The following is a 25,802-nucleotide window of genomic DNA, read 5'->3' on the forward strand; positions in this document are numbered from 1 at the left end:
GGCTGTAAATCTTTATGGGAGCAGAAAGCCTCATCTATCTCCCGTGGAACAGCTGGTAGTTTCAAACTGATGACCCTGAGGTTAGCAGCCTGATTTGTAACCACTACGCTACCAGAGCTCCTTATGAATAGCAGTGGAACTGCTATTGAGTATTGAATATTGAGACATGATGAAAAGCACCAGAATACCAGATATAGTGCCAGAAGACGAGCCCCTCGTTTTAGAAAGTACTCACGGTGCGACTGGGGGAAGAGCTGCCTCCTCAAAGTAGAGTTGACCATGATGATGCAAATGGAGTAAAGCCTTTGGGACCTTCACTTGCTGAAGGGGTACAACTCAAAATGAAGCTGTAGACATCTATTAATAATCAGAACATGGAATGTATGAAGTAAGAATCTAGGAAAATTGGAAATTGTCAAAAATGAAATGGAATGCATAAACATCGATACTCTAGGCATTAGTGAGCTGAAATGGACTGGTATCGACCATTTTGAATCTGACAACCACAGGATTTACTATGCCAGGAATGACAACTAGAAGAGCAATGATGTCACATTCATCATCAAAAAGAACATATCAAGATCTTTCTTGAAGTATAATGCTGTGATAGGATAATACCCATATGCCTATAATGAAGACCAGTTAACACAACTATTATTCAATTTACACACCAACCACTAAAGTCAGTGAGGGTGAAATTGAAAAATTCTACCAACTTCTTCAGTCTAAAATCAAACAAACATGCAATCAAGATGTATTTATAATTATTGGCAATTTGAAATGCAAAGATTGGAAACAAAAATGAAGATTCAGTAGTTGGAAAATATGGCCTTGGTGATAGAAACAATACTGGAGATGGTGTGATAGAATTTTGCAAGACCAATGACTTCTTCATTGCAAATATCTTTTTAAAATAACATAAAAGATGATTGTATACATGGACCTCATGAGATGGAATATGTAGGAATCAAATTGACTACATCTGTGGAAAGAGACGGTGGAAAAGCTTCATATAATCAGACAAAACATGGTCAGGGGCAGACTATAAAGCAGACCATCAGTTGCTCATATGCAAGTTCAGGCTGAAGCTGAAGAAAATTAAAACAAGTCCACAAGAGCTAAAATATGACCTTGAATATATACCACCTGAATTTAGAGATCATCAGAAAAACAGATTTGATGCATTAGACACTAAATATCAAAGACCAGAAGAGTTGTGGGATGACATCAAGAACATCATACAGGAAGAAAGCAAAAGGTTATTAAGAAGACAAGAAATAAGGAAGAGATAAAATGAATGTCAGAGAGAATCTAAACTTGCTCTCCAGAGTAGAGTTGCTAAAGCAAATAGAAGAAATGAGGAGGTAAAAGAGCTGAATAGAAAATTCAAAGGGCAGCTCAAGAAGACAAAGTCAAAATGAAATGTGTAAAGTCCTGGAGTTAGAAAGCCAAAAGAGAACACATTTCACGTTTCTCAAGCTAAGGGAACTGAAGAAAAAATTCAAGCCTCGACTTGAGATAGTCAAGGATTCTATGGGCAAAATATTGAATGACGCAGATCAAGCCAAGAAGATGGAAGAAATACACCGAGTCACTACCAAAAAGAACTGGTTGACAGTCACCATTTCAAGGGGTAACATATGATCAAGAGCCAATGATACAAAAGGAAGAAGTCCAGTCTAAGGTGCACTGAAGGCATTAGCAAAGAACAAGTTGCCAGGAACAAATGGAATACAAATTGAAATCTTTCAACAAACTGATGCAGCAATGGAGGCACTCTCTCGTCTACATCAAAAAATTTGGATGACAACTACCTGGCCAACTGACCAGAAGAGATCTATATTTGTCCCCATTCCAAAGAGAGATGACACAATGGTATGCAGGAATCATTGGACAATATCATTAATATCGCATGTAAGTAAAATTTTGCTAAAGATAATATAAAAAACGGCTGCAACCATATATTGACAGAGAATTTCCAGAGGTTCAAGTTGGATTTAGAAGAGAATGTGGAATGAGGGATATCATTACTGACATTAGATGGATCTTGGCTGAAAGCAGAGAATACCAAAAAGATGTTTACTTTTTATTGACTATGCAAAGGCTTTTGATTGTATGGATTATGACAAACTATGGACAACACTGGGGAGAATGAATATTCTGTACATTTTAATTGTTCTCATGAGGAACCTGTACATGGATCCAGAGGCAGAGATAAGGTAAACACTTAGGTCCTTCTAGGGTGCTCTAACTAGTCCTTGTCAGACACCCCACTTGTTCTTCTGAGGCAGGAGTCAGCTCTTAATTCTGTAAATCTGAAACACTTTAGGGTTACTTTCCGGAAGCTGGGCCCCAGGCTGTCCTTCCATAGAATAGGAACATGGGATTTTCTGCCCAGGATTCTCCTAAAGGTTTGTTGTTGTTAAGTGCCTTCGAGTGGGTTGGGACCCACAGTGACCCGTATTGAGTTTCCAAGGAGCGTCTGGTGAACTTGAACGGCCGATCTTGCGGTTCAAACCAATGTTTCAGTCCAGCGCATTAACCCACAGTATCAAGGCAATAAATTGTTGTTGTTAAAGTGCGGTCGAGTCGATCGCGACTCTTAGTGACCCAGTTTAGGGTTTCTGAGGCTATACATCTTTGTGGGAGCAGAAAGCCTCATCTTGCTCCCGCGGAGCGGCTTTCGGGTTCGAACCATGGACCTTGTAGTTCGCAGTCCAGTGCTTATTGGCTGGTGCACCTAGGAAACATTCATCATTTGTTCTTCTTGTCAACACTATCTTGGAAAGGAAAGTTGTTCTTCCCAAGATGGGGGAACTGAAGTTCAGAGCAACCACCTAATTTTTCCAAAGTCATGGGGAGAGCCTGAAGCTGGGGTCCGCACTCAGCTGCTGGTGCGGAGGGCGGAGTGGTGGTACGGAGGGGCGACACAGACCTGGACTTGTCTCTAGTACAGTAGTAGATGACCGGGTGGAGGGCGGGGACTGGGGTGCCCGACTCTTGGCCGACCGAGTGGGCGGGGCCTGGGCGGGACAAACTGGGGCGGTGACCCCAGGGGCGGGGCGCGCAGGATGGTGCAATTTCTCGCCGGAGGGCGTCAGCTGCAGGCTTAGTACAGGTTTGCATCACCCGGCGGGGAGCAGAGATACACCCGGCGCTTTCGAGACACTCCAGTTCGGCGGCTACGGAAGATGGTTGAAAGCTAGACTCGTGCCGGAGCTTTGCAGCAGCGGAGCGGTCCCTGAGCCACCTTGGAGCTCCGAACGACTCTGCGCTCGGCCGGCACCCAGACCCGCGCGGGACACTAGGCCAAGGTACCGGGGAGGACAGAAAAGCGAACGTGTTGGGGCGCCTGAGTTTGGGGGTGCTCAAGTGAGGTTGCGTGTGACACACGGACGCGCACGCACACATGCAACTTTTCACAAGCCCCGCAGTCCACGGGCCACCCTGGGTTCATTGTTCTCACCGATCTCAGGTGGCGCCGCCCGCAGGGTGCGGGGTCGCCCGTGGGGCGTGGTAGTTGTGACCTAGGAAGCTCAGGTGTCACCCCAAGGATTGTCTGTTTTGTGTGAGTGTGGGCTGGAAGTTGTGGGAGAGGTCTGTGGCGGTGGTGCGGGGTCGGCGGGTGGAGCACTGGAGGGCTGTAGAACTCTAGTATCTGCGTCTGTGTGTCTACGGCTTCTGCGGTGGTCCGTGGAAGTCTCGGGGGTCTTCTGCATGTCTCTGTGGGGAGGGCTGAGCACCTGGTGGCAGGTGTTCGATGTGCAGTTGGGGTGCCCTGGGGAGTGGGGTGCTGATGGAGGTTGGGAGCGAGCATGCCGCGCGCGGGGTTGGAACCCAGTGTGCTGGGCGAGAGGATGCGGAGAGCGCGGGGCGCGGGCTGCAGTTCTCGCACATGGTTTGTGCTGTACCTGCAGACTGTGAGGCAGTGGAGACTGGGGCGACAGTCTGTCCTCCTCTGGACTCTGGAGTCTAACTTCCTAAGTTTTGTCTCTCACTGACTTCCAATAGCCCAGCCGCTTCTCAGTTTCTATGGAGACTTCTGTCCCCAGACTCTCCCTGCCGACTGCTTCCGCTCCCAGGGGAGGGGCTTAGCTGCGGTAGGCGGGCGGGGCCTCAGACGACCAACGCCCCCTCCTTTGGTGCTTGTACCTTTGTTGGTGCCGGTAGTTTGGAGGGATATATATGTGTTTGTGCCCGCTCGCGCCGTGTAATGATGTGTGTGCTCTTCTCTGCTCTGAATGTGTGTGTGTCCAACTGATTTGGATAAACAGCATTTTGTGGGTAGGGGGACTGTACAACTTTCTGCCCTGGGTGTGGGTGTGACGCCTCACTCCCTACCCCACCGTGGCAGGGAATGGTGGGAGGTAGCTACTAGGGGCTGTCTCCGTTCTACAGTGAAAGTTCTAGGCTTGCTGTGCGGCCTGCAAAGTCCCTGGCTCAGTTACCCTCATCATCCAATGGCGCTTATTCCAGGATCCTCCGGCTCTGCACCAGGTGTATTGGAGAGACCTAAACGTGTGTGACCTCAGTATGTATGCAACCACGCACCATCTCACTGGACTCTTAGAACAGCCCAGGTGAGGTTAGGAGTATTGTGAGGTGAGATTTCTAAGACTCCTAAGAGTAGCACTTAAGAATACTCAGCTATGAATGATAATACTAGGACACCAGTAGTGACCATTTCCCAGAATGCAATGGTAGAGCCCTTAGCTTCTGGGAAAGGTGGGAAGTTCAAACCCCCCAAATTCACTGCGGGGGGGGGGGGGGAAAGAACCTCGTGATCAGTTCCCAGTTTCTACAGAGATCACAGTCTAGGAAATCCAATGGGGGCAGTTTTATTCTGTCCTATCTCTGGTAGTGCTCCGCGGGAGAAAGATGAGGCTTTCTACTCCCGTAAAGATTTACACCCTCGGAAACCCTGTACAGGGTCGCTATGGGTCGGAACCGACTCGACGGCACTTAACAACAACAACAACAATCTCTGGTAGTGTAGTGGTTACCAGTACGACTACCAACCTTCAGGTCAGTTTGAAACTACCAGGCTTTCTGCTCCTGTAAAGATTTACAGCCTTGGAAACCTTACGCAGGGTTGCTATGAGTCAGAACCGACTCCATGTCACATCACTACCACCACCGCCACAACTGCCCTACAGGGTCATGAGAGCCCTGGTGTGGTGCTGTGGGTTATTGCACTGGACTGCAAAATCAGTATGAAGCACAAGGTGGGCAGTACAAGCTCACCAATTGCTCCTTGGAAACCCTATACAGGCTTGCTGTGAGTCGGAACCCACTCAATGGCATGTAACAACAACAAGAAAATAGGGTCACTATGAGTCAGAATTCATTCAGCTTCACCCACAACTGCAACAGGAGCCCCTGGGTGATACAAATGGTTATAGGTGGAGTCCACTCAGAGTCACTGCTGAGAAAGCTCTGGAGACCTAATTCAGAAAAATCAGCCCCTGAAATCTTGTGGAGCACAGTTCTACTTGTACCCCACATGTGGGGTCACTGCAAGTCAGAATTGACTTAAAAAAAATTTTTTTTTAATCCTACAACAGGGCTATGGTAAACTCTATATACTTTGTGTTTTCATATCATCACAAAAATCCCGTGGGCTTTGCATCCTGTTCCCATTTTACAGATGAAGGAACTGAGGCTCCCAATTTAGAGGAACCTGTCCAGGACTACTCAACCAGGAGGCAGGATTGGTTGGTTGGTTATGTGCCACGGAGTCGGTTCCAACTATAGCAACCCTATACAGGGTTTCTGAGGCTGTAAATCTTTACAGGAGCAGAAAGCCTTGTCTTTCTCCCACGGAACAGCTGGTAGTTTAGGAGCCAGGATTAGAATCCAGTATTATCTGATTCCAGCCTCCTCCCCACCCCATCACATTCTTTCCAAGAAGGTATTATGGGCTTTCACTGGATTGGGGTCATCCCTTCTCTCCCAAGGGTATGATTCTGGGAGCTGCAAGATTCTGAGTCTCAGTTTTAAATGGATTCTGAGTGAAGTGTTTCCCATCAATCCTGCCACTGCTCAGACGTTCCTGCTTTTAACAGGGTTAAAGTCCAGCTTACTCTACCTCCTCAGGCCCAGGTCTCTGTGTTCTCATCTGGAACTTAAATGGGTGGGCAGATGGGTCCTAGAGAGAAGCTTCCTACCCTGACCTGCCATCCCATTTTCCTCTCCTCTCCTCATCACACACAGTTCGCAACTGGGCATGTAGAATTTGCTCTACCATTGAATGAGTGAATCTTGGGGCCTTTGAGAGACTCTCCCTGTCCCGTCCCATCTCTCTGATGGTGACTCTGGAATGCTCAGGTGTCTGTCTCATAGACTAACTTCCCATGTGAACTTGGATTCCAACAACTCTGGGACCATTGGCTAATACAACAGATAAAAGTCACATCTGAGAACAGAACCATATTTCTTTTGAAACACACAAGCAATAAATGAATGTAGAATATATGTATTTTTAATGTTGAAAATTCCCTTACTTCCCTTCCTCCCCAGAAGCTTCTGTGGCTAGTTTAATCTGGGTCCTTCTAGACCTTTTCCTGTGCACTTACAACACCTACATATATAGTGTTATGGAGATACATCATTGTTATGTGCTGTTAGGCTTTGTATTTATAAATGTAAGAACCTGGAGTGTAGTTAGTCAGCTTGCTTTCTTCATTCACTTGACAATATAGATCCATTCTCTAATTCCAGTACAGTACATATTTCATTTCATTCATTCATCTCCCACCGACTCACCCCACCCCACCCATTCCTGTTTTCAATAGATAATAAATTTCTATACAAGCAAACTCAACAGATACATTGTAAAGTCTCTCACATGGCTGCCAAGTCTATCGCTATACTTGACTCTCCTCCCACCCCACTTAACAGTTCACCCGCACGGTGGCATGCCGTGTCATAGCCACCTATGTAGGGTTTCCGAGGCTGTAAATCTTTCTGGGAGCAGAAAGCCCAATTTTTCTCCTGCATAGCAGCAGGAGGATTTGAACCATTGACCTTCTGGTTTCCAACCCAGTACATAACCCACTATGCCAAGCAGAGCTCCTCTGGAAGTCAAATTAGTACATAAAGAGCTTCCTCAATCTTTTCCATGACTGCATAACTTTCCGTTGTATGAATAAAGTATAATTTACTTAATCAGTGCCCTAATGATAGACATATGGCTCCCATTCTTTTTCTGTCTTATACAGGATGTCAGGAATCACTTTGTACTTACATCATTTCGTGTTTTGTGTTTTGTTTTTTGAGGAGGGGACTGCAACATTTTGCACTCATCTATTAATTGAAAGGTTGGTAGTTTGAACCCACCCATCAGTCCTATGAAAGAAAAGGTCTAAAGAACTGTTTCTGTAAAAATTACAGTCAAGAAAACCCCATGGAGTGGTTCTTCGCTGTAACACACGGGTTGCCAGGCGTTGGCCCTGATAGTCCATCATTATATACATATACACATCTAAGGAGCAAGTTCCTGGCAAGTATTGACTCAAAGCATGTGTACATTTTTAAAAAACTTTTTCTATTGTGACTTAGGTGAAAGTTTACAGAGCAAATTGGTTTTCCATTCAACAATTCATACACATTTTTGACTCATGACATAGACTGTAGTTCCCACACTAACAGCATTCTTCCCATTTCCTCCCTATTCCCTCTTGCTGTCTGAGCTTTGTTGATGATGTTGTTAGGTGTCAATTCACAGAGACCCAATATAGGGTTTTGGGTTTCCAAGGCTTTGAAATCTTTTGTGGGGGCAGAACGCTTCTTTCTCCCGCAGAGCGGTTGGCAGGCTTGAACTGCAGACCTTGTGATTTACAATCCATTGCTCATCATGTGGAGCCACACGCTCCCTTGTCTGCGCTTTTTATCCCTGCGTAAATGCTACCCTTTGAGTACTTGTCTTTCTGGGTTATTGTTCACTTTCTAGGGCTTGTCTGGAGTCCTGCCGTGGCACTGAAGGATAAGCACTGGGCCAAAAGGTCGGTTTGAACTGCAAGGTCAGTGGTTCAAACTCACCAGCTACTCCCTGCAAACCCTGTACAGGGTCCTTATGAGTTGGAACCTACTCAATGGCACTTAACAACAATGTAGGCTTGTCTGTCCATTGATTGAAAGTTGAGCCACTGGGGTGGCTTATAGAGTTAAAGAGTGACCAAGGGGTTCTACCAGTGTGTACATTTAAAATTTTGATATTACTGATATTTGATATTTATTAGCTACCACTAAGGTTGCACACTAACCCCAGCAGAATGTCTTTATTGCTAGTGGCTGCAGGCTATAGTATCCTATAGTGAACGTTCTTTTTCATGACACCTCCAGTAGGCCACTCTTGCTGGGAAGGGGCAGCATGTCTACAACCTCAACTCATCTACTTTCCTCCAGAATTCTAACACCCAGGGGCTCTGCTCTGGCTCAGAAAATGAAGCCACCACACCTCCTCCTCATTCAGGAGCCTCAGACTGGACTTCTCTTGATCTTCTCCCTCTCATTTACCTCCTCAGTCCAGTCCCTACTCTTGATCCTTCTCTGCTGAACGCTTGAATTGGTGTCTCAGTACCTAGTTTATTTAGCTTCCTGGTCCAAGCTGTAGGGAATAATGTGCTGACCACCTAGCTAGTCTCCTTGCCCCTGTCTTGTCTCCTCAAATTCACCCTGAAAATGGGTCATTCCCCTGCTTAAAATTATTCAGTGGTTCTCCATTGCCTTTGGAATAAAGTATAAACTAATTTCCATTGCTTATTAATTAGAATTAGTCTCAGCTGTAATATATATAAAAAAAACCAAAACAAAACCCCAAACCCATTGATGGTGCGCAGCTCCTAGCAACCTACAAGACAGAGGAGAATTGCCCCACTGGAGTGGTGCCTCAGGGTCTGCAGTTCAAACTCACCAGTCACTCCTCAGAAACCCTATATGGGGCGCTCTGAGTCAGAACCAGCACTTACCAACAACAACAATCTTTATGAAAGAAACCATGGTGCCAACTCATAAGGAACCTGTATAGGGTTTCAGGCTTCCAAGGCTTTTAAATCTTTGTAAGGGCAGAAAGCCTCATCTGTCTCCAGCAGAGCAGCTGGTGGGCTTGAACTGTGGACCTTGTAGTTCGTAATCCAGTGCTCTCCATATGAAGCCACCATGGTTGAAATGCTCAGTTACTCATGGGGAAGTTCAGTGATTCACACTCACCAGTCACACCCAGGGAGAAAGATGTGGCTGTTTCCTTCCACAAAGTTTTACGGCCTTGGCAACCCTATGAAGCAGTTCTGCTTTGCCCGGTAGGGGGACGATGAGTCAGAATCGGCTCTACAGCAATGGTGGTGAAATCTTCAGGGCATCCTGGGGAACCATTAGTGGGTGTGACATCTTTTCTGCTAGCAGGTGAGCACTTAACCACTGCACCACCAGGTCTTATTAGTGGTGGAAGAGAAAACAGCCAATTTAACAGCAGGTAAAATGTAGTGTAAAAGTCCTGGAGACAGGCAGAAGCCTAGGGCTGGTTTGTGCTCTGTGTGTCAAAGACTCAGGCTCTGCTCCTGTTGTTCTACCCACTTCATGTAGTGCTTCCTGATCCAAAATGGATGTTGGGGTTCCAGCAATCAGGTCCAAATTCAAGCTAGCACGAAGGAGGGATTGAAGGTATGATCTCCCTTTAAGGACATCACCGTGGGAGTTGCACTAAATACTTTTACTTACATCCTATTAGCCATAGCTGAATGGAGATGAAAATGTATTCCTTATTCTAAGTGGCCAATGCTCACCTAAAAACCTCAGGTCGTAATCTTAGGTAAAAAGGGGAGAACAAAAGAACAAACAGATCTGTGTTGAAAGAAGTACAGCCAGAGTGCTCCTTGGAAGCCAAGGTGACCAGACTTCATCTTTATACTTCGGATATATTGTCAGGAGGGACCAGTCACTGGAGAATGGGATCATGTTTGGTAAAGTGAAGGGTCGGAGAAAAAGAGGAAGACCTCCAGCTCAGTGGGAGCAGCAATGCGCTCAAATGCAGCAGTGGTTGTGAGGTTGGCCCAGGACCGGCCACTGTTTTGTTCTGTTGCGCATACGGTGGCTATGATTTGGTGCCGACCCAATGGCACCTAACAACAAGAGATTGAGAGACAATCATCCACCTGTGCTAGGTGGGGCTTATATAGAGAGAGTTCTTCAGAATAGGATACCTGCTCACCTCACCAGTTGTATTTCCTGAAACTTTTCCCACTTTCCTGCCACCACACTCGTGCCCCAATTGCAGCTTGTTCTTTTGCCCCTTCCCTCTCTCTAACAACAACAACAACAACAACAACAACAACAAAAATAGTGGTTGTGGGATCACAGCAATCCAATGTGTGTTTGAATAGAACTGTGCTCCATAGGTTTCTTTTTTCCTGTTTTGGCAACAGCTGTATTGATATATAATCCACATGCCATACAATCCTTCCATTGTTGTTACGTGCCATCACTCATACTGATCCAACTCATAGTCATCCCTGTACAGGGTTTCCAAGGAGCCGCTGGTAAGCTTGAGCCACCAACCCTATGGTTCAAACCGACCTTATGGTCCAATGCTGATTCTACAATGCCACACCAGGACAACATCCATCCATTAAAAGTGTATAATTCATTGGTTTTTAGTGTAGTTACAGAGTCATGCAGCCATCCTCACCATTTTAGAACATCTGTTGTCACCTAAAAAAACAAAACAAAACCTATATCCTATAGTTGTTGTGTGCCGTGGAGTCGGTTCCGACTCATAGCGACCCTGTACAGGGTTTCCGAGGCTGTAAATCTTTACGGGAGCAGAACGCCTCATCTTTCTCCCGCGAAGCAACTGGTAGTTTAGTTTCGAACTGCTGGCCTTGCGGTTCGCAGCCTAATTCGTAACCACTACGCTACCAGAACTCCTTTACTTTTTACATCTCCCAGCCCTAAGAAACCACGAATCTGCTTTCTGTTTTGCTTAAAACCTAAATTCTAAACTCCTTGTCATTGTGTTGATTCCAACTTTTAAGATTTCCCTATTTTAAATATCTCATATAAATGAAATGACACCGTGTATGATCTCTGTGACTGGTTTCTGTCACTTAGCATAATGTTCAGTTTTCATAGGGTTTCAATGACTGATTTTTCAGAAGTAGACCACCAACCAGGCCTTTCTACCAAGGTACTGCTGGGTGAACTTAAACCTCCAATCTTTTGATTAGCGGAGATTGCTCCATATAGGAACTCCTCCCTCTCCCTAGAACAATGGTGATTTGACCACCAGCAGCAACCTCACCAAGGAACTTATTAGAAATGCAGATTCTCAGGCCACATCCCAGACTTACTGAATCAGATGCTCTGAGGATGTGGCCCAGAAATGTGTATATCAACAAGAGATGATTCCGACTCACATTCAAGTTTGAGAACCACTGGCCTAGAATATACTTTTTCATATCACCTGGCTAACTCCAGATTTCCTTCAGGTTTTTCAGTCTGAGATAGAAGCCTCTATAGGCCCCCATCCCTTGTCTCCTAGCCCCCTATATTAGCAGTGATCACGCTATACATGGTTTTATGATTACTTGTCTACCCACAAGGACTGAAAGATCGCAAGGGCCAAAAAGCTGTCAGAAATATCTCTTTTCCCTGTACCCACCTAGGGCTAGGCACAAGATAGCTTAATGGATGAATAAGATTGCATCTCAGTAGCATCTTGGAATGTACTAGAAGCACGAATTAAGATGGGTTGTTTTCTTTACTGTGATTTTAAAGAACAAGCTGTGCTTCTAAACAGTTTCTTCAAATGCAAAAATTTTGCGTAGGAAATATACTCATATAGTTTAAAATTCGAAAAGTATAAAAGTAAAAATCTCCTTCCAACCTTGTAGTGTATCCTTCCAGAAAGAACTTATGCATGTACAAGGGGGCTTCAGAAAATTTGAGGAGAAATGGAATGAAAAGATCATGGAATTTTTCCACGAATTTTTAGAAGCCTCCACATAGAAGCATGTTTTTCTTTATTATTTTTTTCTTAATGTAAGAGTATTACATACGCTTCTGCCTATAACTGATTGGAATACAATGGGGCTACAACGTGTCCAGTGAAGGAGGTTTCCTGCGGAGCCTCTGCATTACTTAAGACTATAGGTGGAATCCTGAACAGCATCCAGAATCTTCTGAGGTGGGAAATTTCCACTTGAAAGGACAAGCCGACCAGCCTGGAGCGACTAGAAGAACAGAAGGAAACTTCTTGAAAGAAAGACCGGACAGGAGAAATACAAAACAATAAAGGCAGTCCTATTGATTACTACAAGAACAAGCAACTTGCTTGCTCAGGAAACATCAAGGCAAGTGGTTGGGTCCCCTCAGGGCAAACCCCCTTCCAAGATAAGACTCAATGGGAGTATACGCTCTGATTGGTAACCACATTCCGATAAGGGGAAGTGAGGGAAAAACAGCAGTGAAGCTGCGAGCTAAGTCCTACAACGTTCAATAGAGTCTTGTGAATCTGGGTGGAGACCTGGTTGGCCAGCAATGTGGCAAGACCTGGGGACTCTTTGGCCCAGAGTCAGTGACATAGCCACAGAGGAGTAGAGTGGAGAGTGAAGTGTCCAGCTGATAAGAAGAGAGGGCATATGCATAAGAACACCCACACTTGCAGATAATACCCACTTGACCTGGCTTCAATGACTGGATGATCAGAGCTCAACTAGAAGAAGAAAGAAGAGGAAAAAAGTAATCTGATACAATTTGATGAACTTGACCTACACCTATGGATGCAGTAGCTCAAAAAAGGGAACAAATTTTTACAGCGAGGATCATTCCCACCCCTCCATACACAGAGTAGACAGGGATAGACAACTTGGACATTGGCTACCCAAAATGGGGGTGGGGAGCTACCAAGGCAAGAGTGACTGGCTTACAAGCTTTCAAGAGGGGGCCTAGATCCAGAGGGCCTGGAGGAAGGTAGAATCTCCACTGAGTAATATCCAATCTGTCTAGGCAGAGCTGATGAAAGGAGATTCAGATAGGTCTCTTATGATACAACAGTGAGTAATTGTTATCAGGACTAATTATGAGGGTTGTAAATGTAAAGGTAGATGTTTTGTAGCAAGGAGGAGAATGATTAACTTTACAGCCTAGGAGCGAAGTCCCTGGGACCATCAAGGGAGAAGAACGGAGAGTGGGGCCCTACCCAGAGAAGCAGTGACGCCAGAGATGGAGGCAGAGATGATGACGTGGAGAGATGGAGTGGCTGGGGACTCTAGACCGAGAGAGGGAGAGGGCCTATGTGCTGACGACCAACCCTTTGCTTGGTTGATGATGCATGGAGGGGATTGTAACCATGGCAGTGAAAGGATATACGATAGGATGAATGTAAAGCTAATGTTCTCCCATGTAAACTATCACATAATTCACAATAAAACATAAAAAAAGAGAGTATTACTTAGATGTAGTTCTGTGTTTTGCTTTTTTTTTTTTTCCAGATTATACCTTGGAAATGAGTCCACATCAGTATGCAGTTTCCTGGTCTTTTTTCAGAGCTGCATAGTATTCCACTCTGCTAGCCATTTGGGCATTTCCTATCTTCTACTATTAGCCACAAGGCTCTAGTGCACAGCTTTCCATGTCGTTGGGTATTTGTGGGCAGTTTAAGTACGATTGTAAAGGACGTTTGCATTTGTCATTTTTGAGACACACCCTCTGTTGAGGCTGTGCCAGTGTACCACTCTTCCAGCAGGGGAGGATAGTAGTCACCAACAACTTCACCTGAACCCCTTCCTCTTCTTTCTAGATGCGAGCCTCCCCTCTGGCTGCTCCTGCAGGTGCCCCCTCCAGGAAGAAGCGGCTAGAGTTGGACAGTGACCTAGATGCAGACTGTCCCACCCAGAAGCGAACTCGAAGTCAGCCCCAGCCCTGGCTAACCCCCTGCCTGCTGCCCCCAAGTCCACTCCGTGCCCCTGATCTTGTACTTGCTGAGGCCACTGGCTCCCGATTTGGGCCCTATATCCTCCTGGAGCCCGAGGAAGGCGGGCGGGCCTTCCGTGCCCTGCACTGCCCCACCGGCACCGAGTACACCTGCAAGGTATGTCCCCAGGACCCAATCTCTCCTACATCACAGGGGTTTGTCAGGGGCATGGTGGGCTATGCTGCAGAGCAGGAGTAAGGAAGATGGAGATCATGCAGGTTTACAAGGGAAGGGTTCCCCTGGGAATGTTCAGGCAACTTTAGCCTCCAATAAGGGAGCATCTCCCACTGATGGGGGTGTAGTGGGTTAGGTGGCAATCAGGCAGATGGCCCAGCCACCAGCTTTTCCTGCAGCGTCACTAGGCAGAGGAGGAACAACCAAAACAGGTATGAGGCAGAAGGACTGTGTCTTCATGAAGCCCCTCTTCCTCAGAAACCTTTAGGGATCTCCTGGGGTGTGCTCATCCCTATGTTAGCATAAACCATAGGGGCTGAATTACCACCCCCAGGTCTCCTGGGGTGTTCTGGCCAGTGGGCAGAAAGATCAACATCACACCTCTGTAGATTATCACTGTTCTCATGGGTTCAACAAGTTTTCACTATGTAAGCAGTCACCAGGCTACAATTATAACTCACTGAACTGAATTCCCAGTGAGGAGACAGACAACACAACTGGCTAAGTAAGATCTGTGTCAGGTGATCTGAAGTGCTGTGGAGAAAAATAAGACTGAGAACAGGGTGAGGGGCAGGAAGGGCAGGGCCATATCTAGGGCAGTCCGGGAAGACCTCTCTGAGGAGATGCCAGATGAGTGGCGTCCTGCATGAATTTAAGAGGATGGCCATGTGGGTACCCAGTGGCAGTAAAAAATGCATGGAGGATGACAAGCTTGCCAATCTAAAAAAAAAAAAAAGGTCTCTATTTCACCCCAACTCTTTGTTTTTAAGCGTCTACTTTAAACAACGAAAACATGTGCTAAATATGTATATACTTTGTTTTTCTCTGCAGCATTATAACCAAAAGAACATGCAAAGGGTTTAAAGTCTGAGTGTGTATCCTAGTTGTGCTACTGATTTAGCTGTATAGCTTCCTTCACTGAGTTACAGTTCTGCCATCTGTAAAATGGGGACACACCTTTCAAAGCTATTGAAGTTTTATCTAATGTCCACAGACTCCTAGCACATTTCCCGCCAACTTGGGCACCTTCACATATGCCCTGCTTCCACTCCCCACTCACTCTCAGCCACCCTGGAAGGTCTTCAGCTGGGTGTCTAGAACAAGTCCAGCTCTTTTTACCATATGGCTTTTTTACAGCCTTTGCCCTCCACTTGGAAAGCTCCCATGAGCATTTCCACATCACTTATCCAGAGTTCCTTTTGGGCTACACTTTCCAAAACCAGTACCCCCTTTCAAAATACCCTCTGGGCCAGCATCTTACTTGGTTCCTTGCAATGTTCAACATTTGTAAATACGTATTCCGTTGGCTTGTCTCCTGTCTCCTGTATTAGATTGCAGGCACTAGGAGCGCAGGAGCTGAGGCTATTGGTCAACTTTCCTCCCCAGTGATAGGCACTTGTGCCTACGCACAGGATGAATGAATGGCTGGCTGGGCAGTGAGAGAGAGCTTTAATGTTCAGTGACACTGAGCATGAAGTAACTTCTGGTGTTTGTTTGTTTTTTTCGCTCTTCTGAATTTTCCCAGATTGGAGAGCTACTTTTCTTTTTGGGTTACCTATTGTTTTATAATTACTTGAAGTTTAAGGCTATATAGGGTGGTAGTTATAAGATGCTCTGGTGGAGTTCTAAGGTAGGCATTGGGCTACTAACCAGCAAGGTTGGCAGTTCAAACCTACCTGCTATCCCACGGGACAAAGTTGATACTGTCTGCTCCACAAAGATTTAGTCTCTGAAACTCTACATGGGGTTGCTATGAGTTGGAATCCACTCACTGGCAATGGGCTGTTTGGGGTTTCAGGTAGTACATAGAGTACAAACGGTAAGTTCGAATCCTGACAGTCACTTACTGTCTGTGTAAGTCTCAGCTTCTGTGAATATGGACATGGTACTTGTCTTACAGAGCTATTGTGGCTCGGTCCACTGACGTGCTTGGCACAGTGCCTAGCCTGCAGTAGGTGTCTGAAAGCTTGGTTGTGTTCCCAAGCCCATCTGAGGTTCCACGGATCCTCACCTCTGCTCACGCCCAGCTCTGTCCACAGGTGTACTCAGCCAGCGAGGCCATGGCTGTGCAGGAACCTTATGCGAGGCTGCCCCCTCATGAGCACGTGGCACGACCTGCCGAGGTCCTGATGGGCACCCAACTCCTCTACGCCTTTTTTGCACGAACCCATGGGGACATGCACAGCCTGGTGCGTCACCGCCGCCGGCTCCCTGAGCCCCAGGCCGCCATGCTCTTCCGTCAGATGGTCGCTGGGCTGGCCCACTGCCACCAGCATGGTCTCGTCCTGCGGGATCTCAAATTGCATCGCTTTGTCTTCACCAACCGTGAGAGGTGAGTGTCGCCACAGAGACCAAGCCACCAGCATGCCAAAGAGGTGGCCCAGGAAGGCAAAGCAATTTATGCAAAAAGTGGAGAAGCGGGACTCGAACCTAGTTCCTTGGGAATCGTTGCTGCTTGGGCACTGTGATCCTAATGGTAGCTGACAGTACTGAAGAGCAGAGCCACCCTCTCTGATTGACATACTGTTCTTGCCCCCATATGACAGATGAGGAAACCAAGACCCAGAGAGGCTAAGTAATCTGCCCAAGATCCCAAAGCTAAATGATAGAACTGGGATTCTAATCCAGGGCATGGGCCCTGATCCACACTGAGCTTGAGAGACAAGGGGACTGGATGCCTGACTGGGCTCTCTGCTGACTCTGAGTTACTCAGTTTCCCCATTTGCAGGGGAAAGGTTGGGGTTTCCAGGATTTTAAGTCCACAGACAACGACAACTAGAATGGGCAGAGGTTCCAACCCTCATGGAAACTTTCTGTAAAGCTGAGATCAATGGTTTTTCATTAGACAAGGACATCCCACACTGCTTCCTGCAGGTGGTGGTGGTGGGGAGCTGGCATTAGGCCCACTCCCCAGACTCTGGGATGTTCCGGATGTGTCAGAGCTGCCAGGGCACCGTCACATGTCAGGTTTCTTCTGCAGGGCCAGGAGGGCAACCCAGTTGCATTTTAAAAACTTTTTATTTAGAAAAAGTTGTAGACATAATTCTAAATAGTTGCAAAAGGAGCTCAGAGTTCCCACATATCCTTCACTGAGTTCCCCTAATGTGACCATTTTACACCACCATAATGCAGTGATCAAAACTAAGACACTTGGCACAATGCTATTAAATGATTAAGCACTCAGTTGTTAACCAAGAGATCAGCGGTTCACACCAACCAGCTGCTCCTCCAGAAAAAAGATCTAGTGATCTGCTCCTAGGAAACCTCGTGGAGCACTTTCCCTTGTCCTACAGGGTTGCTATGAATTAGAATTGACTTGATGGCTCACAACAACTATATAATACTATTAACTAAACCACAGACTACTCAGATTTCCCTAGTTTCCTTTTCTATCCAGGATCCCAATGTGCAGTTTGCTGTTGTGTCTCCTGAACCCTTTAATGACTGAATTATTTTTTTTGCTCTAATTTTTGTTGTTGATACCACATGTTTTCAGTAATGGAAAGCATTCTGAAAAAAAGGGGAAAGAAGTTTTCTTTGCGGTAATATGAATTTTGGTCCTGGTGTGGTGCTGTAGGGTAATGCACTGGACTACAAAGTTGGTTTGAACCTACAAGGTTGGCAGTTCAAACTCACCAGTCGCTCCTTGGAAACTCTATACAGGGTCACTATAAGTCAGAACCAACACGACAGGCAGTTAACTACAAGAAGGTAGTACACATACGAGGGGGCTTCAGAAAGCTCAGGCTTTCATTCCCCAGAGGACTAGAATGGAGTGTGAAGTGTCCAGCTGATATGAAGTGAGGGGAGATGCACAAGAACACCCACACTTGCAGATAGTACCCATTTGACCTGGTATCAATGGGTGGATGATCAGAACACGAATAGAGGAAGAAAGAAGAGGAGAGAAAAAAAAAAAAGGATGAACCCACTATAAGTGGATGATCTTGACCTATGCTTATGGATGCAGTATTACAAAGGAGCGGACAAATCTCTACTGTGAGGATCATTCCCACCCCCTTGATACACAGGATCAACAGGGAAGGGGAACTTAGACATTGGCTACCCAAAATGGGGGGACTATAAAGGCAAGAAGTGACTGGCTTACTAGCTTTCAATAGGGAACCTAGCTCCAGAGAATACAGGGAAAGATAGAAACTCCACTGAATTGTTTCCAACCTGTCTGGATGGGGTTGATAAAGGAGAGGGGGGAAAGGACTCCTGTGGTTCAATAGGGAATGATTGCTATCAGGTCTGACAGTAAGTGGTGGAAAGGTAAATGTAAATGTTTGATAACAAAGGGAGGAGACTGATTTTGCAGTCCAGGAGAGGAGATCCCTGGAACCCATAAAGGGAGAAAAGTGAAGTGTAAGACCCTGTCCGGAGACGCGGTTACATTAGGGATGGAGGCAGACGCAATGACGCAGACAGAAGGAGCAGCTGGGGACTCTGGACTCAGGGAGGGAGAGGGGCTGTGTGCTGGTGCCCGGGGGTGGGGTGGGGGGTAGGAATGTGGGGTGTACCCTTTGATTATTTGGTGATGCATGCAGGGGATTATGATCATTGCAATGAAACAAAATACGATAGGATGAATGTAAAGATAATGTTCACCCATGTAAACTAACACATAATTCACAATAAAACTTTAAAGGAAAAAGAATAGCCCCAAATGGTGATGTACTCATCTCAGCACCTCACCTCAGGACATATGTGACATGTCTCATGATGGTGATGTCAACCTTGATCTCTTGTTAAGATGACATCTGCCAGTTTCTCCATTTAACAGAAAGTTTCCTTTGTAAATAATAAATAAAGACCTGGGGTGGTACAACCTAACCTAAATTTGGTGGTTTGAATCCACCCAGCAGTGCTACAAAAGGCAGGACTGGAGCTCTGCTTCTCTAAAGATTCCAGCCAAGAAAACCCAATGGAGCACTGTTCTACTATCAGACAGAGGGTTGCCGGGAGTCATTAGTGACTCAATGGCAAAGCATTGGGTTTTGGTTTTTAATTACGAAGTCTCTTCGGGGGAGTTACTTTGGGGCTGCTGTTTCTTTTCAGACTTGTGGCCTCTAATTCTGGTAGTCGAGCATCTTGCCTGCAGCAGCCATTCCTGCCTAGTGGTGGTCTCACGTTTCCTTCTCTCTTTCTTGCATTGCATTTTAGATGAAAACAAACATAAGATGTAGAATGTAAAATTTAGAATGATCTTTAAATTAATACACATCTTCAAGTAAAGTTTGAACTTAGGGTTAGTACAGCACCCCCAGAGCTCCTGGAGGTGAGAACATGCTTCCTTTTCTTCTCAAGGTTAATAGTTTGAGAGGTACTGTAAGTAGAAGAGGAACTATGGAGTCACACAGACTAGGGTTCGACTCCTGGTTCTGCTTCTTACCTGCTCTGTAGCCTTGAGCTCTGGCTTCCCCTGCCTGAGCTTTCTTCATCTGTAAAATGGACCCACAATACTGCCACCACAGTGCTGTGACTCATGGGATTAGCTAATGTTTGCAAAATATTAGTAAGCACCAGCAAGTAGGTGCTGTCAAGTGGTAACAATGTGGGGTTCCTGATAGGACCTGACCTCTGTGCTTTTCCCCTGGCCTCAGGACTAAGCTGGTGCTGGAGAACCTGGAGGATGCATGTGTGCTGACCGGGCCAGATGACAGTTTGTGGGACAAGCATGCCTGCCCAGCCTATGTGGGTCCTGAGATCCTCAGCTCCCGGGCATCCTACTCCGGCAAGGCAGCAGATGTCTGGAGCCTGGGTGTGGCGCTCTTCACCATGCTGGCCGGCCACTACCCCTTCCAGGACTCAGAGCCTGCCCTGCTCTTTGGCAAGATCCGCCGCGGGGCCTTTGCTCTGCCTGAGGGCCTCTCTGCCCAGGCCAGGTGCCTGGTCCGCTGCCTCCTTCGAAGGGAGCCAGCTGAGCGGCTCACTGCCATGGGCATCTTGATGCATCCCTGGCTGCGGGAAGGCCCTCACCCTCTAGCCTCTTCCCAGCCCCACCCCCGGGAGGCTGACCAGGTGGTCCCTGATGGGCTGGGGCCTGAGGAGACTGAGGAAGAGGAGGGAGACAGGGAAGTGGGTCTGTACAGCTAGGACCATCCTATTAGACTCAACGGCCAATAGTGGACTGACTCGGGTGTCTCCTAGCTTTCTCTGTTCTCTGTGAACTAAGCCACACCCTAAGTGCCTTCTAGGAGGTAGGAGGAGGCATGTACAGAGCGTGCTATTTGCACACCTGTGGTATCCACACACCTGTGCACACAGGCTTGGGGATGTCCGTCTTGGATGCTTGCTATGTGCCAAGCTCTGTTCTGGGCACTGAGAGCACAGCAGTCAAAAAAGCAATAAAATCTTCCTCATCACAGAGCTAGTGACACCAGCCAGGGTCTGCATGGGACACATGTTTGTGCCTCCATGCGTCAGCACCCACTGGTGCTGGTGATGAGGTGCCTCTGTTCCTTTCATTAATAACTCTCTGCCTTTGTGCCTCACACCTTGTTCCAAGAAAGAAAAGCATATCTGTGCCAAAGGCCTCCAGAGTTCAAGGCTTGCTGGGAATTATTCCCAGCTGCTGTCATTTCTTGATCTAGAGATCCTTTTTCTAGACCTAAGTCATGGATGTGGGCCAGAAGACCAAGAATCCAAGCCATGGGGCTGGACCTTATTTAACTCAGGGAATGGCCTAGAATGAGGGTTCAGGCCTATCCACCTGGGTTGGGGGGTAGGTGATGAGGCAGGGGTGTGCCCTCTGGCCACCTGGGAAAAGTCAAGCTCCATTCTGGGGATCCCACTTTAACACTATGGATTTGGGATACCATGAGTATCTATTTCTACCTAGTGCTTTAATAAAAGAATCGTAAAACCTTTTGTTTCTCTAGATTTGGATTATGTAGATTTTGTCTATCCTTCCTTCTCTATTTCTGCCTCTAAAACAGTATCCATGGTGAGCAGATAGAAAGCTGGTTGTCGGCCTCAGCTGAGTGGTGTGTGAGCACGTTCCCGGTAGCCAGGTAAGTCAAGCTACACTTTCATCCTTTCTTCTCGAAGCAGTGGTACCTCAGGTGGATACTTTTTGGCTGCAAGCCACAGAAGCTCTGACTCAAAGTGGTTTAAACAAGAAGACAATGAATTTTCACACACAAGTAGATAGGCGGGCTCTCAGAGGTGGGAGCAAGGACTCTGATCTCCAGGCCCTTCCTGTTTCTTTGCTCTGTTGCCATGGTGATGGTGACGTGGTCCAAAGCATCACAATGGGGGGATGATGCCAGAGGAAGACTTGCTTGGCTGGCCCCCCGAAGTCATGAGCTAAATAAAATAATTGTTGTCAGTCACAGAGTTCGGGGCTAACTGATACAGAGAGGGACAAGTCAGCCTCATTCTGTGTCCAGACTGCCCAGATCATGGTCCAGCTCACAATGGTGACTTTAAATGAATTAAGTAACCATTGTGTATAGGGTCTCATGTGGCATCCCTTGCCGTCTACTCTGCCCTGACCTCCCTCACACACAGACTGTCCTTACTTGCACCAGTGGAGCAAGAGAAAGCAAACGAACAAAATGAAGACTGCCAAGGAGCAGAGGAATTCATTTCATCTTCCTAACAGCCCTAGGCACCAGGTGCGTGGTCTGCTTTGTTTTACAGATAAAAATAATGAGGTTTCCAGGGAGCAGGAACTCTTCCAACGTCTCAACAGAGAACAAGGCTCACCTGAATTAATTCAGACGCAGCCATATGGAAACTGCCTAGGCGAACAGCAAAATACATTTCCCTTCTTACCTAGTGATGGATAGAGTCTCACCCATGGCACCAATTAGTGGGGGTCTTTCATGTTCATTTCAGATTCATTTACTCATTATTGTATAAGAGCTTTACAACACCAAATGTAATAGAATGCATTACTGCAAGGGACTATTGTGAAACACTTAGTTCAGGGTTTGGAAAACTAATACATTGTGGTCTGCTCAATTCACTTAGTGATTCAACTGCTACTATTAGATGTCTACCACCAGCTGCTCCTCGGAAACCCTCTACAGGGTTGCTATGAGTTGAAACTGACTTGACAGCACTTAACAACAACTATAGGCCAGGACCCATGAAAGTCAGACAACATGGCCTTTGCCCACAAAGACTCACAGTCTAATAAAGGGGAAAATAAATAAAGGAGAGAGATGTTAAATTTTTTTTTATTATTCTGTGGCAAAGACAGGCATCACCAAATATACCACTTGCTCCATAAAGTGCTCAACCATAACATCGGTTTGAACTGCAAGGTAGGTAGTTCAAACCTACCAGCCACTCCTCGGAAACCCTATTCAGGGTCGGTATGGGTCAGAAAAGACTCGACAGCACTTAACAATAACAACAACTTGCAGTTATAGTTGTAACAACAACTAGTCACGTGACTAGTTCTGACCCATGGTATGTGACTAGAAGTGATGCGGAGAAGGGAAGAGTCACTTCTGGGCTGAAGCTGACTCCTGAGAGCTGCTAGGCCTCCATCTCTTTCCTTGCCATTGCCACCTGGAGACCATGGCATGTCTTAGCTGCAAGTTGGAGGAGGGCCACTGGATTCATGTGGCAGTGGAGGACCACCACCTCTGTGAGTGGCAATGCCCCACCTCACCCTGGGGCCAGACCTGCATACAATGCACCCTGGCCAGTGGGATTGAAAAAAGGTGCAGCTGTTGTGGAAAACAGTTTTATGGTTCCTCAAAAATGGAAACATAAAATTATGATGGGTTTTGTTGTTATTAAATGCCATCAGTCAGTACCAAGTCAGTGATGCTGTATAGGGCTTCTGAAGAGTAGCTGGTGGGTTTGAAGGACTGACCTTGTGGTTAGCAGTTCAGTGCTTACCTAGAAGTTCCACTTGCAAAGCTGGGCCTCAAACATCAATGTTTACTGAAACCTAAGTCAAAAGGTGAGAAAAAAGCCCCAACAAGTGACTGGATAAACAAAAGATGGTACACACAGAAGACGGGGCTTCAAAAAAGTTTGTAGACAGCAAGGCAGAATCAAGGGACACATGGGCTCAGAGTCAGTGACACAGCCACAGAGGACTAGAGCGGAGAGCGAAGAGACCAGCTGATAAGAAGAGGGCAGACAGACGCAAGAACACCCACACTTGCAGATGATACCCACATGACCTGGCTTCAATGACTGGATGAACAGAACTCAACCAGAGGAAGAAAGAAGAAAAAGGAAAAAAAAAAAAGTGTCATCTGATACAAATTGATGAACTGGACCTACACCTACAACTGCAGTAGCTCAAAAGAGGAAAAAATTCCCGGCTACAAGAATTATCCCCACCCCCTTCACACCGAGTAGAAACGGATGGGCAACTTGAACATTGGCTACCCAAAATGGGGGGAAGGATGCAAAGGTAAGAAGTGACTGGTTTACAAGCTTTCAAGAGGGAACCTAGATCCACAGGGCAGGGAGGATAGTGGAGTCTCTCCAGTGAATAGTACCCAACCTGTCTAGGAAGGGCTGATGAAAAGAAATGCAGACGGGTCTCATGTGATGCAATGGTAAAAATTGTTACCAGGACTGATTGTGAGGACTGGAAATGTAAAGGTGGATATTTTATAGCAAGGAGGGGAGTGACTAACCTTTCAGTCTAGGAGCGGAGGGCCCTGGGACCATCAATGGAGAAGAATGGAGAGAGGGACTCCACCCAGAGAAACAGTGAGGTCTGAGATGAAGACAGAGAGGACAATGTGAAGAGATGGAGTACCTGGGGAGCTGAGACCCAAAGAGGGAAAGGGGCTGGGTGCTGAGGACCGTGGGGGGGGGAGGGGGGAGACATGCAAGGTATACCCTTTCATTGGGGGATGATGCATGGATGGGAGGGTAACTAAGGCAATGAAACGATATAGGATAGAATGAATGTAAAACTAATGTTCCCCCATGTAAACTATCACTTAATACACAAGAAAACATTAAAAAAAAAATAGAGATCAAGCTGAGGAATCCTGTTCTGAGGACACTGAGACTTTTGGATTGGAAAAAGGATATGTTACTGGTAGATGCTGTTGAGTTGATTTCGACTCACAGACACCATGGGACAGAGTCCAACTGCCCCCTCGGGCTTTCTTGCCCACAAGTTTTATGGAAGCTCAGTGCTTGTTTCCCTGCTGAAAGAAAAAATAAGCCCATACATGATGGCTTAAGCAATTAAATTGTGTAGAATCTCAACTGAAGGTGACAACTTCTCCCTAACTGTTTTGAATGGGGATGAACTTACAATGTCTCTTGTCCCATGGAAAACACACACATCTAGGTATCCTGATGGGGTACTGTAGGGTAAGTAAGCATTGCACTGCTAAACCAAAAGGTCAGCAATTCAAGCCCACCAGCCACTCCTCAGTAACCCTACATGGGTTCACTATAAGTCGGAACTTAAAAACAACAACAAATCGTAGTTCTTTGTAAAAACTTTCATCTAATAAAAACATTTGTTGTTGTTAAAAAAAAAAAGTTTGTAGAGAAATGGAATTAAAAGACCATGGAATTTTTCCATGAACTGTTTGAAGCTCCCTTGTACAACAGAATATTCATCAGCCATAAAGAGAAATGAAGTTCTGATACATGCTATGACAAGAACAGTGAAAACATTCTGAGTAAAGGAAGTCAGACACAAAAGAACAGATACTGTGTGGTCCCATTTACATGAAATACACAGATGAGGTTAGTGCATAGAGACCTAAGTTTATTAGTGATTACGAGGCACAGTAAGATGGAGAAAGAGGGAGTTATCGTTTAAGATTTACTGGGTTCCTGTTAAAAGTGAGGGACATGGATAATGATAATGATGCCATGACGTGGTGAACGTAATGTCACTGAATTGTGTGTGTAACTGTAAATGAAATGGGAAACATTATGTATATTTTACCACAATAGAGAGAATTAGTGAGATAGAAATCAGAAACTAATGGCAGATTCAAGAGACTCAGTACATTTCCATACATAGTGAAAATGAAAAAAGTCAAAGAGAGAAAAATATTTTAAAAACCCTTAGAGATAAAAAGAGAGCGAGAGAGATTGCTTCCAAAAGAATTATAGTACAACATGGATAAATGTCCAAAAGAGTAAGCTGAGTGAAGGAAGCCAGTCACAAGGAACCCCACATTTGTAAACTGTAGTTATTGTAAAATGCCCAGAGTAGAAAAATCTCTAGAGAAAGAAAGTAGATTGGTAGTTTCACAGAACTAGAGGAAGGAGCCCTGGTTTTGCAATGATTAAGTGCTCAGTTATTAGCCAAAAGGTATATGGTTTGAACCTACCAACTGCTTGGTGATGGAAAAGACGTAGTGATCTGTAAAGATTTAACAAACAAACAAAATAGTCAAACCGATTGTGACTCATATGACCTATCTAGCACAGTATAAGTGTCCCAGAGTGTTTCTGAAGTTGTGATCATTATGGAAGAAGACTGCTACACCTTTGTCTCATGGAGCAGCTGATAGGTTCAGATTGCTAGTCTTTTCAGTTAGTAACCGAGTGCTTAATCACTGTGCTACCAGGGCTATGTCTGTAAAGATTACTGGTGATGGTGGTGTGCCGTGAAGTCAGTTCTGACTCATAGCAACCCTTTATAGGGTTTCCAAGGAGCAGCTGGTGAGCCTGAACTGCCAACCTTGTGATTCAACCC

General features: G+C 46.0%; 1 protein-coding gene across 1 annotated transcript; it reads left to right on the forward strand.

Moving 5' to 3' along the window:
• The first annotated feature begins 13,795 nt into the window (after positions 1 to 13,795).
• Positions 13,796 to 20,242, forward strand: TRIB3 (tribbles pseudokinase 3). Its single transcript, XM_006860779.1, has 3 exons — positions 13,796 to 14,086; positions 16,183 to 16,475; positions 19,750 to 20,242. Exons 1-3 carry the CDS (start codon positions 13,796 to 13,798, stop codon positions 20,240 to 20,242), a joined length of 1,077 nt encoding a protein of 358 aa, XP_006860841.1.
• The last annotated feature ends 5,560 nt before the right edge of the window (positions 20,243 to 25,802 follow it).

This window comes from Chrysochloris asiatica, unplaced genomic scaffold (genome assembly GCF_000296735.1).
Source record: "Chrysochloris asiatica unplaced genomic scaffold, ChrAsi1.0 scaffold00039, whole genome shotgun sequence".
Classification (NCBI taxonomy): Eukaryota; Metazoa; Chordata; class Mammalia; order Afrosoricida; family Chrysochloridae; genus Chrysochloris; species Chrysochloris asiatica.

What these genes read in the sequence shown, in the direction of transcription:
- TRIB3 (XM_006860779.1), top strand. Translation starts at nt 13,796, where the DNA reads ATGCGAGCCTCCCCTCTGGCTGCTCCTGCAGGTGCCCCCTCCAGGAAG. An exon ending in GCACCGAGTACACCTGCAAG is followed by an intron (nt 14,087 to 16,182) that starts GTATGTCCCCAG and finishes CTCTGTCCACAG; the next exon opens with GTGTACTCAGCCAGCGAGGC. An exon ending in GTCTTCACCAACCGTGAGAG is followed by an intron (nt 16,476 to 19,749) that starts GTGAGTGTCGCC and finishes CCCTGGCCTCAG; the next exon opens with GACTAAGCTGGTGCTGGAGA.